We start from the raw sequence: 15,246 nt of genomic DNA, 5'->3' as shown, positions 1-15,246 counted from the left end.
TGTGCATGAAAATTTGTGCACTGGAGGGGGGTCTCTCAGCCCGGCCTACCCCCTCTCACAGTCTGGGAGTCCTCAGGGGATGTCCTACTGATGGCTTAGGCTCGCTCTGGGCAGGGGGGATGGGGAGGGAGTAGGCCTAAGCCACAGTCTGGCCTCCCTCTGCAGGAGGCAACCAGGCCGATCAGGGGAAGGCACTGCCCCCATCATCCTGCTGCTGCTACTGCTGCCGGCTGCCACAGCTTTGTCTGGAAGGACGTCCAGAAGGACATTCGGCTGTCCGGTCTAATTAGCATATTATGCTTTTATTATTATAGTTATTATATAAGGTTGTTATAATATTTTAACATAATGATACTATATATAATTATATATGTCATTATAGTAATATAAATATGACTTGAACCCTTCTAAAACAGGCTACTCAGATAACTAGTAAATGGTAAACTTAGAATTGGAATCTTGATTTTTTTTGTCTTTAAATTTAGTGTTTTTACCATTAACCATGTTTCCTCCTCCATAAAATATCCTACCCTATAAATATTTTAGCACAATTAATTCAGCAGATTAATAGCATTCAACAGATACATGGTCTCTACTTGAAAGGAGGTCTAGGGCAGGGGTGTGTGTGTGCGTGTGTTTTTGCCCTAAGTGTTTATTATGAATTTTAGACAAAGTGAGAAGTTAAAAAAATAGTACATAGACCATCCATTTACTCTCCACCTAGAGTCAATAATTATTAACAGTTTGACATATTTGTTTTCTTCCTTTTGAAAATATTCTTTTCAGGAATAATTTTCAGACCTCATGACACTTTGCCCCTAAATACTTCAGCCTAAGTCTCCTAAATATAAGGACACTCTCCCACACCCATATTTCACTTATAACTAACAATAACTCTATAATAATATTGAATAGATAGCTAGTTCATAGTTATCTTTTTCCAGTTTTTCAGCTACTGTTCAAATGTTCTCAATTGTTCATTCAAATGTTTTATAATTACCTTGTATAGCTCTTTTCTTTAGAACTAGGGTCCAGGCTACACTCCCCACCGACCTTGGTCATTAGGGTCCCTTTAATTTCTTTTAATCTAGAACTGCCCTGACCCGCACTTTACTAGTACTTTACTAGCCACACACAGCTATTGGACACTTAAAATGTCCAAACTGAGATGTGCTTTAAGTGCAAAATATACATCAAATTCTGAAGATTTAGCATGAAGTGAAAAATGCAAAATATCTCATTAGTATTATTTTAACATTGATTAAATATTTAAATAAAATTTTGGCTATATTGAGTTAAATGAAATATATTGTAAAAATTCGTTTCATCTATTTATTTTAATGTTTTTAAGTGTGATCACCAGAAGATTAAAAATGACATATGTGGCTTGCATTGTATTTGTATTGGGCAGAACTGGTTCTAGAATGTGCCTCCTTCCTTTACTCCATGACATGAACTTAATGCCGTGTCCATGACAGTTGCCCTTAGAATAAGGTAAGTATATTTTGGTGGGGAGAAAACAGGCTAGGGAAAATCTGTAGAGAAGCCTGCTTCTTGGGAGGCTTGGATAGGATGCCCCGTGGAAGGAACCTTGAAGAGTCTGCTAAAGGAAGTTGCTGGAAACAAACACCTTGCTCCTCTCAGTGGTCGGCAAACTCATTTGTCAACAGAGCCAAATATCAACAGTACAACGATTGAAATTTCTTTTGAGAGCCAAATTTTTTAAACTTAAACTTCTTCTAACACCACTTCTTCAAAATAGACTCGCCCAGGCCGTGGTATTTTGTGGAAGAGCCACACTCAAGGGGCCAAAGAGCCGCATGTGGCTCGCGAGCCGCAGTTTGCCGACCACGGGTAGTTGATTGACCTTTGCTCTGTCTGCTTCCTTCACCTCAATTTTTAAAGTGTCTGAGGATTCACTTTCATGTATATTTTAACTTTTTTTTTAGCCTAATGTTTATTTTTTTTCAGTTTGTTTCCTTTTCTTCCTGGGCCTGCTCACTTCTAAATCCATTGTCTCAGTTCATTTTGGAGGAAGCCCGGTGTTCCTGAGTGCTGTTTCAGCCAAAAGTTCCTTCTCTCCAAAGTTCATGGACATTGTTGCTCTGGATAAATCAGTGGGTATTAGAGACATTCCAGACTAGAATTATCTTTTTAAAAATAATAACTTTTCATTTTTATTATAAAAGTTATACGTGTTCATTGCAGTAAACATAAGAAATATAGATAAGTAAAGAAAACTTCCGACCCCCACCCCAATCATAATACAATCGGATAGTTTGGCAGCTCCTGGCATGACATTGGTTTCCTACCGCTGCTGTAATAATGACTCCTACTTTGGTGACTTAAAACAACACTTATTTGCTTTCTTCCTTTTGAAAATATAACTGTTCAGTAGGTCAGAAGTCCTAAATAAGTCCTATGGGGCTAAGTTCCTCCTGGAGGCTCCAGGGAAGAATCAGTTTGCTTAACCTTTCCCACTTCTAGAAGCTGCCAGGACCCCTTGGCTTGTGGTCCCTTCTTCCATCTTCAGAGCACAGCACTCCTATCCCTATTTCATGGTCACATCTCCGGTTTTTACTTTGTAACCTCTTGCCTTATATTATAAGGATCCTTGTGATAGCACTGGGCCTACCAAGTAATCTTCTCATCTCAAGATCCTTACTCTTCACCTGCAGTCTCTGTTGCCATGTAAATTAGCAGATTCACAGGTCAGGGATTAGGATTTAGATATTTTGGGGGGTATCCGTTATTCTGTCTATCACCCCTTCCCAATCAAAAACACATTCCATCATCCACCTGTCTCCATTTTTGTAGATGCAAATGTTTATTGTAAACTGAGGAATAGCAAGGAGTTTGTGTTCTTTTATGTGGGGGGAAGAGGGAAAATTAAAAGCAGAAAGGGAGAATAGAAGGTTCTGTGATGTCTATTCTAGTTCTGGCTGAAGAAGTGAACTTGAGACCTGCTTGATAGATGGTGATGACAAGAAATGGATGGAACCTTTGCAGAAAGACTGTGTGGCTTAGGGCACATGAACTGCTGCGTGAGGATCAAGGGAAATGTGGCTCAGAATTACCTGCTTTTGCCAAGAACCCAGCAGACTTCTGATGTACCAGTAATGGAAGCACTGAAGCATCTGGATGTGCCAATGTCACATGGACATGCTTATTCTTATGGTGGCAGTGGTGGAGGTCGTGCATGAGAGAGAGCTGGTTGGTGAGAGAAGGGACAGGCAAATGCCACAGGTAAACTGTAGATGACCATGATCATGACTATAATGATCATTTAGAGGCTCCGAGATAGTCTTCTATGAAAGGAATGGAGATGTTAGAAGTGTGTGTGTGTGTGTGTGTGTTCCACTTAGCAATAGAGTATGAGCACTTTTTTTCATGTAAGTTATTCTTTCTTTGATACATGGGACTTCCTAGTATTCCATGTTTGGGGATGTACCAATATGTGTTCAACTACTCCTTTCTTACTGGTGCTTCCAATTTTTCTCTATTTTAAACTATGGTATAAAGAACCTTCTTGAAACTTTCACAAATCCATAAATAGTTTCTTGGGATAGAACTTATATGAAAGCGGAACTACAGGATCTAAAGGGTATGGGAATCATTCTGAAGCTTTTGAAGTATGAAGTACAGTCACCTTATTTGTAAATGGGTAAGATGGAATTGGTGACTTTCAAGCGCTTTTCTCTGTTCTTATTAGCCAGTAGACTCTCCCAGCAGAAACCCAGGAAGTAAATGAATCAGAGGTGAGCCCACCCTGGTGGAGTGGTGCTGGGCTGGTCTGTCTCTGCCCCCTGCCCCCTCAGCTGCCAGGGGCTCTGAAGACCCTCCAGATCTCTGGGGCACACAGTTTGCAGACTATGGGGTGAGATGACCTCATGTTTCTTTCCAATGACATCTTTGTTATCAGGTGCTTTGACTGAACTGCTTGCTGGCTGTCTAGACAGGTCTGAGATCATATCTCTGGGTCCCCATCATGCCCTCCCTAAGTGGTCAGCAAGTACTTGTTAATCTTAGATAACAGCCATTTCACAACAGGTCAGAAGCAGGGGGGATCCAGAAGGCCAAGTTGAAAGGGGGAGAAACTGGGCTACACCCACCTAAGGGCGATGACTCGGGAGCCTGGATGTGACAGATGACTTGGGGGAATTCTGGTGATTCAGAACTTGAGGAATGTGGACAGGATATAATTTTAAATATACAGGTGACTTTAAGAATATCAAATATAACCTCCTCTTTTTGTAGATGAGAAAAGGAACCAGAGAAGGCAAGTCCCACCAGAAGGCACACAGTAACTTAGTGGCATAATCAGGTTTCCTGAAAACTACACAAATGCTATTTTGCCTTTACTGCATTTGAACCTTCTTCTTCCTTACCCTCTAAGGGGAAAAGGACAGAGGGAAGGAAAAAACTAACATTTAAAACAGCAATTATGTGCCAGGCATTATCTGAGCACCTTCCTTTTACTTTGTTCACCTGGTCAGGATGGGCATCGTGCTGTCTTGAACAGAAGGTCTTCACCTCACAAGTTCAGTCCTGGATCCAGAGGCATCAGTAGTGAGTGATGGTGCTGCAATCTAAACTCACTCTCTGACTCCAGAGACCATCCTTCTCCAACTTGATATATTGTATTAACCTAGAAAGGTACCTGTTGCCTAAATGTCAGATTGCAGAGGAATTTGGAAAGTAATACTAAGACTAAATAAAGTAAAAGATGATGAACAAGAACCTGATGACAGACAAGACTAAACAGAAGAGACGATCATGGCAACTCGAACCGGTCAGAGTGTCCTGAGAAAGGTGGTCTTGGTCTCCGGATGTCGTCCAAAGTCGCCGGTAGCAGCTGGACCCCAGGTTTCGGCATAGGGGCCTATGCGGAACGTCAGATACTTAGCTTCCTGTGGTATACTGATGAGCAGAAATCTTCTACTACATACCTCAGTTTTGCCCAAGGAGATATATGCAAGAACTTTCTTCAAAATTGCTGCACCATTAATAAACAAGAGAAAAGAGTATTCAGAGAGGAGAATTATAGGATACTCTATGCAGGAAATGTATGATGTAGTAGCAGGAATGGAAGATTACAAGCATTTTGTTCCATGGTGCAAAAAATCCAATATAATATTAAAGAGATCCGGATACTGCAATACACAATTAGAAATTGGGTTTCCACCTGTATTGGAGCACTATACATCTGTAGTAACCATGGTGAAACCACATTTAGTAAAGACATCCTGCACTGATGGGAAGCTTTTCAATCATTTGGAGACTGTTTGGCGTTTTAGCCCAGGTCTGCCCAAGGACTTGTACCTTGGATTTTTCAGTTTCTTTTGAATTCCGCTCACTTCTACATTCTCAGCTTGCCACATTGTTTTTTGATGAAGTCGTAAAGCAGATGGTAGCGGCCTTCGAAAGAAGAGCGTGTAAGCTGTATGGTTCAGAAACAAATATACCTCGTGAGCTAATGTTTCATGAAGTTCATCACACGTAAAAAGAGGAAAGGACTGGAACTGGTCACCTACTTGTGACTTCAGTGTATTCACTTTTAGAGCGTGCTTTTATCATTTGCTTTCAGAAGCCAGAAAGCATTTGTTCAGCCCAGCTTTGATTATAAACCTGCACCATCGAAAATTTGCACTTGGAATATGGAAGCACATGTACATAGAATTCAATCACGTATGATTCAAAGTAATGTGTACATTCGCATATTTACCATCAATGGAATGTCATCACTATTGCTAGAATACTGATGTCACTCTTCTGAGAGAAACTGAAACTAAATTTAAACCTTTTAGTTATCACTTTATCCGAAAGAGGCTATTTGAGATATTCATATAGTATGTATTACAATGACCATATCACATTTAAGTTATTTAATTCAGACTTTATAACTTACTGTCATAGGGCCTGTGTCATGGGTTAGGATATTTGTGTAATCATCAGATACTTACAGTAAAAACGTTGACTTAACAATACTGTTAATGAAGGTTCCTTGGCACCTTTTTTAAATTGTTCTCATGGTAGTAGGAGATAATTCAATGCTATAGTGAGGTTAGCTCCATGATAAACCCCTGGCTTTTTTTGGTGAGTGTTCCAGAGCTTTAAGCTACATTTTTTATAGTTTGCAACCCTCTCCCAGGTACTTTGCTTTTTCAACAATGCTGATTGTGTATCAAATTGTGTCTACAACAGTGGGCAACATGAAGAGAAGTTGGCTGCTGTCTCCAGCACCATGCATCCCCATTTTCTATTTATTGTGTATACTACTTTCAATAATGTATTTCAAACTGATATTTTTGTATACAAATCAATGTCAGGACTGAAGTGGTAACTTAATAAAGTTAATTTGTTTATTAAAAATAAAAAGACTAAACAGAATATAAACACATTGATTAGATTCAAACACATTAATATAGGAAAGAACATGATCCGAAAACCTGCCCAGAACACATCCTTGGAGGTCCTCTCTTGGCATGAAAGTTGGTGTTACAGGAAGTGGTGTGAGATACAGAGAAATCTCTTCCTCAAGCAGGTTCCTTTGGGAAATACCATCTACTGTTCAACATTCTAACATCATCTGTGACTAGGAAACCCAGGGCACTCTTCATAAGAATGTGGGGTTTAGGTCCAAATCTCCAGAGTCATTCAGAAGACTTTGGGCACCCAAACTGCAGGCATGGAGATGTAATCCTAAGAGGCCAGGGGAGATGAGGATAAGTGCATAATAACCTTGAGTTTGAACTCTAGCACCACCTTTCGTCCCACCCAGATCTACTAGAGATCTTGCCATGCTTTTGTGGGGGAAATTCCAAGTCGCCCATCAATATCAAATTTCTCTTGGAAGTTAACAATGCTATAGATTGGGACTCACAGGCAGTAGTTATAAGAGAACATTAGGAAAATTTTAGAGTTTACCAATGTGATTTGGTTTCCCTTGCACAGAAGTTTTATGACTCACAAAGTCCACTATAATACAGCTCATGAGCCAATGGTTTTGTGGGTAAAACAACCTTCAAAGTCTCTCCTTAAGTTGAATGTGGCTGGAGTCCTGCTATGCCTCTGCTTCTCCAGAGTGGATTCTAAGCCACATCCCTTTACTCAACTCACATAAGAGTAGATTTTTTTTTTCTTGAAAACTACAAGCTGCTATACCAGTCTGGCATGCTCTCCACCTCCTCTTCAAAATCACTCCTCCTTCCAGGTCCAGCCTCCTGCTGCCCACTCAACACATTGGTTACTTCTTTCCTCTGTTATACCACTGAGATTGTCACTAGCTGCTATATTATATTGTTCTCTAATTTTTCATGTGTGTGAATCCCATGGAACTCAAAATTTACACATTTCTTGAGATTAGGGAAGAGATGAGGTGAAGGATCGGACTACCATTTCAGTGAAGTAGATCTTAGAAAATGGACCTTGAAGTCAGGCAGCCTGAGTTTAAATGCAGACGCTGCCTTGATCAAGGTACTTAACTCACCTGTGTTCCAGTCCCCTTATCTATAATGATGGTGCCTACCTCACAGGGCACTAATTGACCCAGAGAATTCATATAAAGAGCCATTAAAGCCAAAACCGGTTTGGCTCAGTGGATAGAGCGTCAGCCTGCGGACTGAGGGGTCCCGGGTTCGATTCCGGTCAAGGGCACGTAACTTGGTTGCGGGCACATCCCCAGTAGGAGGTGTGCAGGAGGCAGCTGATCGATGTTTCTCTCTCATTGATGTTTCTAGCTCTCTATCACTCTTCCTTCCTCTCTGTAAAAAATCAATAAAATATATTTAAAAAAAAAAAAAAAAAATAAAGAGCCATTAAAAAAATTCACCTGCTATTATTATTTCCATATGCCAGGCACTGAGTGGGCTATTTTTCATCCACCATCTCATCTATTCATCACAAGAATTTGGTGGGCTGGCACAGTAAACACTGTCCATTGCCTGTACTCCAACCAGCTACTTCTTTCTCTTGGTCTGCAAAGTCCTGCTGTTGTTTAGGTGTTTGTCCTTCTATCATCCTATTCTTTGGGAAGTGATTCTGCTCATAGCCCTGGGGTAAGTGTGGAATAGTTTAAACCAATTATGGCATCCATCACCAGCAACTGGTCCAGGGGGTCATGTTACCTTATTCTAGCCAGTGAGGCATGAGGGCAAGCCCTGCTGGGTGGGGATGGGGGCTTGGGGAAGGTTCCTGATTGATGAAAAAGAGGCAGGTAGGAAGAGACATCCCTCTTCTCTACTTTGGATGTTGTGCTGTCGGATGTGTGCCTGGAATTTCCATAGCTGTAAAGAAAGTCAACACAGAGAGGAGGCCAGAGCCAAGCGAAGCAGAGGCAGGCCTCCTGGCTCCTGGCACAGCTGTGCACGTCCTATAATGTGAGATGGGACTTCCCATGATTATTAAAGCTCTCGAGTCATGCTTTTTCTATAACTTGCACCCAAAGAAAGCATCCTAACTACTATTTTGCTTCCTATGTCCCAGGTGAGGAAACTGAACTTTGAAGGGATGTGCATTATTTACTTCAACTCAGACAGCAAGTGGCCATTCAGAGCAGTCTCATACATCCCCTGTGGCCTGAGTGCCCAGGACATCATAGGACAAACACTTGCTTAATAAGTAGGCAGCATCTCAGACGCTCATGATGCTCACTGATCTGTGTACCTCTGGGCAGTCCAGGAGTTGTGCTGCAGCAGTTTTAATGACTTTCCAACCCAGTGTGCAAGGCGAGTCTCACCAGTTATCTCAAAAGGAAGAAGAGTGATTCTCATTTCTAGGGCAACACACTTCACCCCATCATAAGTAACACCTGCTCTTTATTTAAATGACAGACTTTGGTAGCTACCACTTCTTAATATCGCTGTCTTTTAAAAAGACAATATTCATGCTATAAACACTGAGGAAACCTAGTTTTCCTTTTCTGCAACATGTTGTGTTGAATTGATCGTAGCATTTATCTTTACACCAAGAGCATCCTTTAACTAGGATCTGGGAAGAAGGCATGGGGTGGGGTTTACAAGAACAAGATCCAATCAGGGTGGGATCCTCAGATTTTTTTTTTTACCTGAGGAACCTGTGCCATGTCTAAGTAGATGCTTCTCTGATTTTTGTTGGAGGTGGAATATTAACACGCATCTTTAATTCTATGGAAAGCTAGCCAAGAGAAAAGTAACTTACAATGACATACCCAGAGTCACAGAGGTGTGAGTAGGTTTCCCTTTATGTCTCTGCTCTATACAGTTCTACCCTCGTTCAGTTTAAGGGCAGTGACCTTGACCGATATGGCCAACTATGGGAGTCATGGGCCAGTGGGCTAAGATTGTAGCTGGGCACTGGACTCTCAGGATTACACCTAGTATAGCCAAACTAATTCTTAAACCCTCCTCCTATCTGAAGGAATAATCATAGGAGAGAAGCCAATAATAATAAGGGTGACAGTTAATACTTACTGAGCACTTATCACACACCAGCCCTGTTTTACATTCTTTATATACATTATTATTCGAATTCTCACAACCAGTGTTAGCTAAACTGTCACAACTTGTACTAGTTAGTATACCTCTCACAACAATCAATAGTGAATGCTATTATTATAGATGAGAAAACTGAAGCACAGAGAGGTTAAGTAGCTTGCCCAGGGTTTCAAAGCCAGGAATTGGCAAAGTCAGAATTTAAATCCTGGTATTCTACCAGAATCCAGCTCTAAGCATCACCCTCTAGTGCCTTCATGAGCCAAAACAGCTCATGAGAAGGAACAGATGGTTTGAAAATGGTAAACAGATGGTAAAGAGCAAAACACTTTCATGAAGCGAGTTTCACTTCTCATCTTAACTGCCTGAGAGGCAGTGGGCACGTGGGGAAAGCCCGCATGTGGGGGCACCCGGAGCCTAGTCCTGATGCTGCCCTGATGGGAATTTAAGGCCTATGGGGGATAAGCAACATGCCCCTATCTTTTTTATATCTGGACTAAAATTTCCTGTGAATCATCACCAACTGATGCAGAATCCCTTAGGGGAGGAGAACAGGCGTCTGCATTTCTAACAAGCTCCTCTAACCAGGTGATTCTGATGCAGGGTGGTCTTTGAACCATGCTTGGAAATCAGCTGAGCCCTGGGGCTCCTTTCTGCTGCTTATTTAATGACACTAGGGCCTAGTGACTAGGCTACTTGCTTTTGTGGTGGTGTTTCTTGTCTGCTGTTGTCGGTAGTGAGGGGCAGGGGCAGTGGGAGAAGCAAGGCGTGGGAAGTCGGGCAGCTTTGTGATGGTGGGTGGCCCACTGCTCCCTGCCTCTGATCCTCTCTTTCTCATGTGAAGCAGGATAAAGGAGACCAAAAATCAGGAGCATGGAGTGGATCGCTGCTCAATAATGTTGGGGCCCACGTCTGAGCTTTATAGCCATGTCTGGTATATTATGATTGAGCTAATATATTGGAGAAAGGTTGGGATCTAGAGAGTCCCCAGTTGTTTTTTTCTTTTTGCAAGTTTATTGTCTATTACTGTAATTGATTGATTGATTATAGCAAGAACATATAAAATGAGATCTACTCTCTTAACAAAATTTTTTTTTGTGTTCAACACAGTATTGTTGACTGTAGCCACAATGTCGGACAGAAGATCTCTTGATCTTATATTTTATATAATTGAAGCTTCATACCCATTTCCCAGCAAACCCATTTCCCCTCCCTCCGGCCCCTAGCAGCCACCATTTGACTCTCTGTTCCCATGAGTATGACTATGTTAGATACCTCATTTATGTGGAATCATGCAGTATTTGTCCTTCGGTGATGACTTATTTCACTTAGAATAATGTCCTCCAGGGTCATTCATGTTGTCATATGTGGCTGGATTTCCTGATTTTTAAAGGCCAAGTAATATTCCACTGGTCTCAGCAATGATTTCTTGTATATGCCACTAAAAGCACAAGCAACAAAAGCAAGAATAATTAAGGACTATACAAAAATACTAAAGGAACCCCAATTCTTAAGTAACTTATGTAATATAAGTTAGAATTATCTATTGCTCTCTTCAGTGCTCCAGGTGTCTCTACCAATGAGTTAAAGATGGCTTAGGAGTCTTAGTCCCCTTGCAAGGAAACTTCTTCAACTTTATTTACTGTTAAAGCTGCCTCTTTTTGAGAGTCAGCATGATGTAGAATCTGGTCTAATTTTAGGTGAGAGCCCAGAACAGAGGAGGGAGAAAGATTTTATTGTTAGCTACCAAATTGTGGAATCTCTACACTTACAGAGTAATTTTCTAAAAAGATAAAACTATGACTCATACAAACGTGGAAAGAAGACATGTCAAATATTTGATTTAACTCATGAATATTGAGAGAACTAATAAGAAATTACAACTAGCTCAAATAAAAAGCCAGAGACCAGTCATTTATGTAGGCAATCAGAAACACTGGTTTTAATTTGCTAATAGATGCAAAAACAGCCTGTTTCACAGGTGGGGATTAATTGCAATTTCACAGGACAAAATTTATTTGCTTTTTTTATGGACAGAAATAATTTGCATCACTATCAGTTCCCCACAAGTTGAAGTCTGTCTCCACAGAGTTGCAAAATAGTTGAAGACCAAGAAAGGCTCAGACCTCCAATGCATCAGACATCCCTAAGAGAGTCCTCCAGACACTAGCCTTCCATGGGAAGGATACTCAATAATCAGCTTGCCCATTTCAAAGTTTTTTCACAATTTTTCTTGTGCTTAAATCTGCCGGGATGCTAAACATCCTTTGAAATCATGGCAGAAAACACCAGGTAGCACTACTTTCCCCCCTTGCAACATTGTTATGTGGTTGAAAACCAGTTGAAATGTGCACTTAGTTCTCCTTGAAACCTGCACTGGGCAGCTCACTGGCTGACTTCCCTGCCTCCCACAGCTCCTCCACTGACCACCTCGTGCCAGTGATTGGGCCTGGATGGCTGTTCTGATGTGCCTTTCCCACCACCTGGCACTTTCTCAGGGAGTTACAAGAAAAGGAGAATGTTGCTCAGCGTATCCTTAGTTATCCTAGGGCTCAAGGATATATCGGTAGAACAAGGGGGAGGCAATATTCAGAACTCAGTTTCTTAGAAAAGGAATAAGACTTGGAGGGGGCTGTTATAGGGCAAACCTGGTGTGTGTGTTGATAAAAATGCTCACCCTGACCAAACTTTAGTCAGACCTCTGTGAGCCCTCTGACTTTGGACCTTGACCTGTCTTGGGTTTGTTTAGTGCAGTTTTAGCAAGAATCCTGCTAAGTCATTTTAGCAAGAATCCCTTCATCACTGATATCTGATCAAGATCTTCATCAACCACCTCTGACATCTAAGTCCTTGGCCTGCCTTCAGCAAGAATCCTTTTAGGCCAGTTCAGCAAGAATCCTCCTACCCTTGATGTCTCTTCTTAGTAATTTTCCACCTACCGACCCCCTCCCTCTGCTTCCTGGCTATAAACCCCCACTTGTCCTTGCTGTGTTTGGAGTTGAGCTCAATCCCTCTTCCCCACTACAATACCTCTAATGCAGTAGTCTTCAACGAAGTCTTCCTTAATGTTTTAACAAGTGTCAGAATAATTTTTTTCTTTAACAGTGTGTATGTGTGAGAGGGAGAGAGGGAGAGAGAAAAAAAGGGGAGAGAGAGAGAGAGAAAGAGTCTTATCCAGAGGGAGTAACACCTCTCAGTGAAGGGGACACAAGGGCAAAGAGTCTCGGAGGAAAAAGTAAAACCAGCCCTCCCACTCACTATATTGGCTGTAAGGGAATGTCCTTTACCCTTCTCCTCATCAGTTTTTTAATCTGTAAAATGAAGATAATAACATTGTTATGTGAGGTTACTAATATTATTTTATACAATATCAACCGTATTGCCCTGGCCAGGTAGGACAATTGGTTGGATCATTTTTTCCGATGAGCCAAGGTTGTGGGTTCCATCCTTGGTCAGGGTACATATAGGAATCAACCAATGAATGCATAAATAGATGGAACAACGAGTCAATGTCACTTTCTCTATCTCTCTCTCTCTCCCTTCTTCTCCTAAAGTCAATCAAAATTTTAAAAATATGTCAATAATATTATAAAGCACTTATGCACATTTCACCTGTGTTTGATTTTATTATTAGAATAATAATATTTATTATTTCAAAGTGCTAGTCTTAACCTTTAAGGAAAGTGCCAGCCATTTTAACTCAGACAGAGCGAAGTAAATGGGCCAAGGGCATCACACGCAGCGAAGAAGGGCACTCGTTTGAGGAGGGAGCCTTTCTCTGTCACGGGTGGTTAACTTCAAGAAGAATCCTCTACTCCGCAATATTTAGAAAGTGAAGTTTGCTCTTGCTCTGAGGGTAGCACAGTGGACTTTCCAGAAAGGTGACTCAAAAGTGCTCTGTGTTGCCTGGCTGGCGTGGCTCAGTGGTTGAGCATCAACCTGTGAACCAGGAGGTCACAGTTTGATTCTAGGTCAGGGCACATGCCTAGAAGGGGCCATGCAGGACGCAGCTGATCAATGATGTTTCCCTCATCGATGTTTCTCTCTCTCTATTCCTCTCCCTTCCTCTCGCTCTAAAAATCAATACAAACATATTTTAAAAGAAGTGCTTGGTGTTGGCCATGCAGTTCTGACCAAATGATGGAGTGGGCGGTTCCTGCTCCAGGGCCCAACTTCTCAGAGAGGAACTGTGAGGAGCACTCTATCTTGTTGGGGAGCATCTGCTTCAGGGCCCAGGAGATAGCAGAGGAGGCAAGGAAGGTGGAAGGGGGGCGTGGACCCCCCATATCCACTACCCAGCTGGCACTCAGGCAGGCGCTCACCCCTCTGACTCTTGGGAAACCTCTGAGAATAACCACATTCCCTGCTTGTGGGAGAAGCTGGGCCATTGAGGAAGTGACGTCCACAGCCTGCCAACCGACCTCTGGGTGTGCTGTCTTGAGACTGTTTCCTGGAAGAACTGCTCGATAGTAAAGAAGAAACTGTAGAGCTGAGAACCTGAGGAAGAGCAATGTCTCTGATAGGCCAAGGCCATGCTGGCTCGTGTGGGAAGGAAAACACAAGGATGCAAAGAGCAGCCAGTCTCCTCAACTGTCCCCCGGCTCAGTAAGGCCACAGAGTAGAAAAACATCTTAAAACACTACTGCTCCTGGGATCGGCCCTATGCAGGGAAGCTCATGTGTTTCCCCAAGTGGCAAATACGTGCGGTAAATTGGCAACCTGGTTCAATGAGTTTAAGCTGGATGTAAAGGGTTGGAGTTAAGAAGAGGCACAGTTAATTCTTTCAAGAGAAGTTGCTATAGTCGTTAATTGGGGAGCTGTGGCCACTGACAAGAAGGTCTGAGAAAGTGGTTTAAGAATGAAAGGGCTCACTCTGGTTATGCAGTGACTTTCGATTTGTTGGGAAACTAGTGCTTGGTAGAGGTTTTTGAAAGGCATACAAATTGCATTCCCTTTTCCTTAATGCCACTGTCATCGTTCCTAGCCACCACAGGATGACCTTCCTACTTTATGTATAAGATGCTGATCTCCTGGAAGCCAAAGATTTCTCTTAGAGGATTAGAGAAAGTTCTCTTTGTGGGGAAAGAGATGAGGAAGGAAAGGAGAAATATCTCACCCACGCTATTGACCCAGGCCTAGATGATGGAAAGCTGTGGAGGTAGAGAGAACACATGAGGACAGAAGGCCACCTGGAGTTTCCCTGCCACTTGGAGGTTGGAGACAGAAGCTCTATTTTTATATTTATCTGTGCCCCTAAAGCCTACTTCAATTCTTTCAAGTTTCGCCTCTCCTATATGCCTCCTAACAGCATGCCCAGAAAACTTTCCTAGAATTAGTATGACTTCCAGAAATTAGTTTAGGCCTAAGAAACTGGGCATCAGGCGAAGTAGAATAATTTTTAGTTAAAGCACTTTTTTTTTTTTTTTTTTTAGGTAATTCACTGAATAACAGTTTTTGACGCAGTCTAAAATGTTTTCCAAAGAATATTCCTCTGTGTGATATTAATAAATAACACACACAATAAGAGTTTTATGGTCAAATAAAGTTTGAGGAATACAGGGTTAATATAAATTAGCTAAAAATTAGGTAGAATTTCTCAGGGCCTTTAATAAGCTAACGTGTATTATAAACCAAGAGGGACCATCTGGTGAGCAGTCATTTCTAAGCTTATTCTCAGAGTATCATGACACAAGAGTGATGTAAGGAGCACACTTTGAGAGACCCCGATGATTTCTCAACCAGTTGCTTTTACTACTTGGAAGTTTCCTCTCAGTTT

The 15,246-nt window shown here is 41.7% G+C and overlaps 1 protein-coding gene across 1 annotated transcript; it reads left to right on the top strand.

Moving 5' to 3' along the window:
- Nucleotides 1–4,596: 4,596 nt before the first annotated feature.
- Nucleotides 4,597–5,684, top strand: LOC308252838 (coenzyme Q-binding protein COQ10 homolog B, mitochondrial-like). Its single transcript, XM_080677598.1, is given in 2 exon segments — nt 4,597–5,306; nt 5,308–5,684. Coding segments are annotated over 2 exon segments (618 nt in total). The 5' UTR covers nt 4,597–4,884; the 3' UTR covers nt 5,504–5,684.
- The last annotated feature ends 9,562 nt before the right edge of the window (nt 5,685–15,246 follow it).

Source organism: Plecotus auritus (assembly GCF_963455305.1).
Source record: "Plecotus auritus genome assembly, chromosome: 1".
NCBI classification, from domain to species: Eukaryota; Metazoa; Chordata; class Mammalia; order Chiroptera; family Vespertilionidae; genus Plecotus; species Plecotus auritus.
The sequence above is the reverse complement of the archived record's forward strand: the minus strand, read 5'-3'. Positions and strand labels throughout refer to the sequence as shown.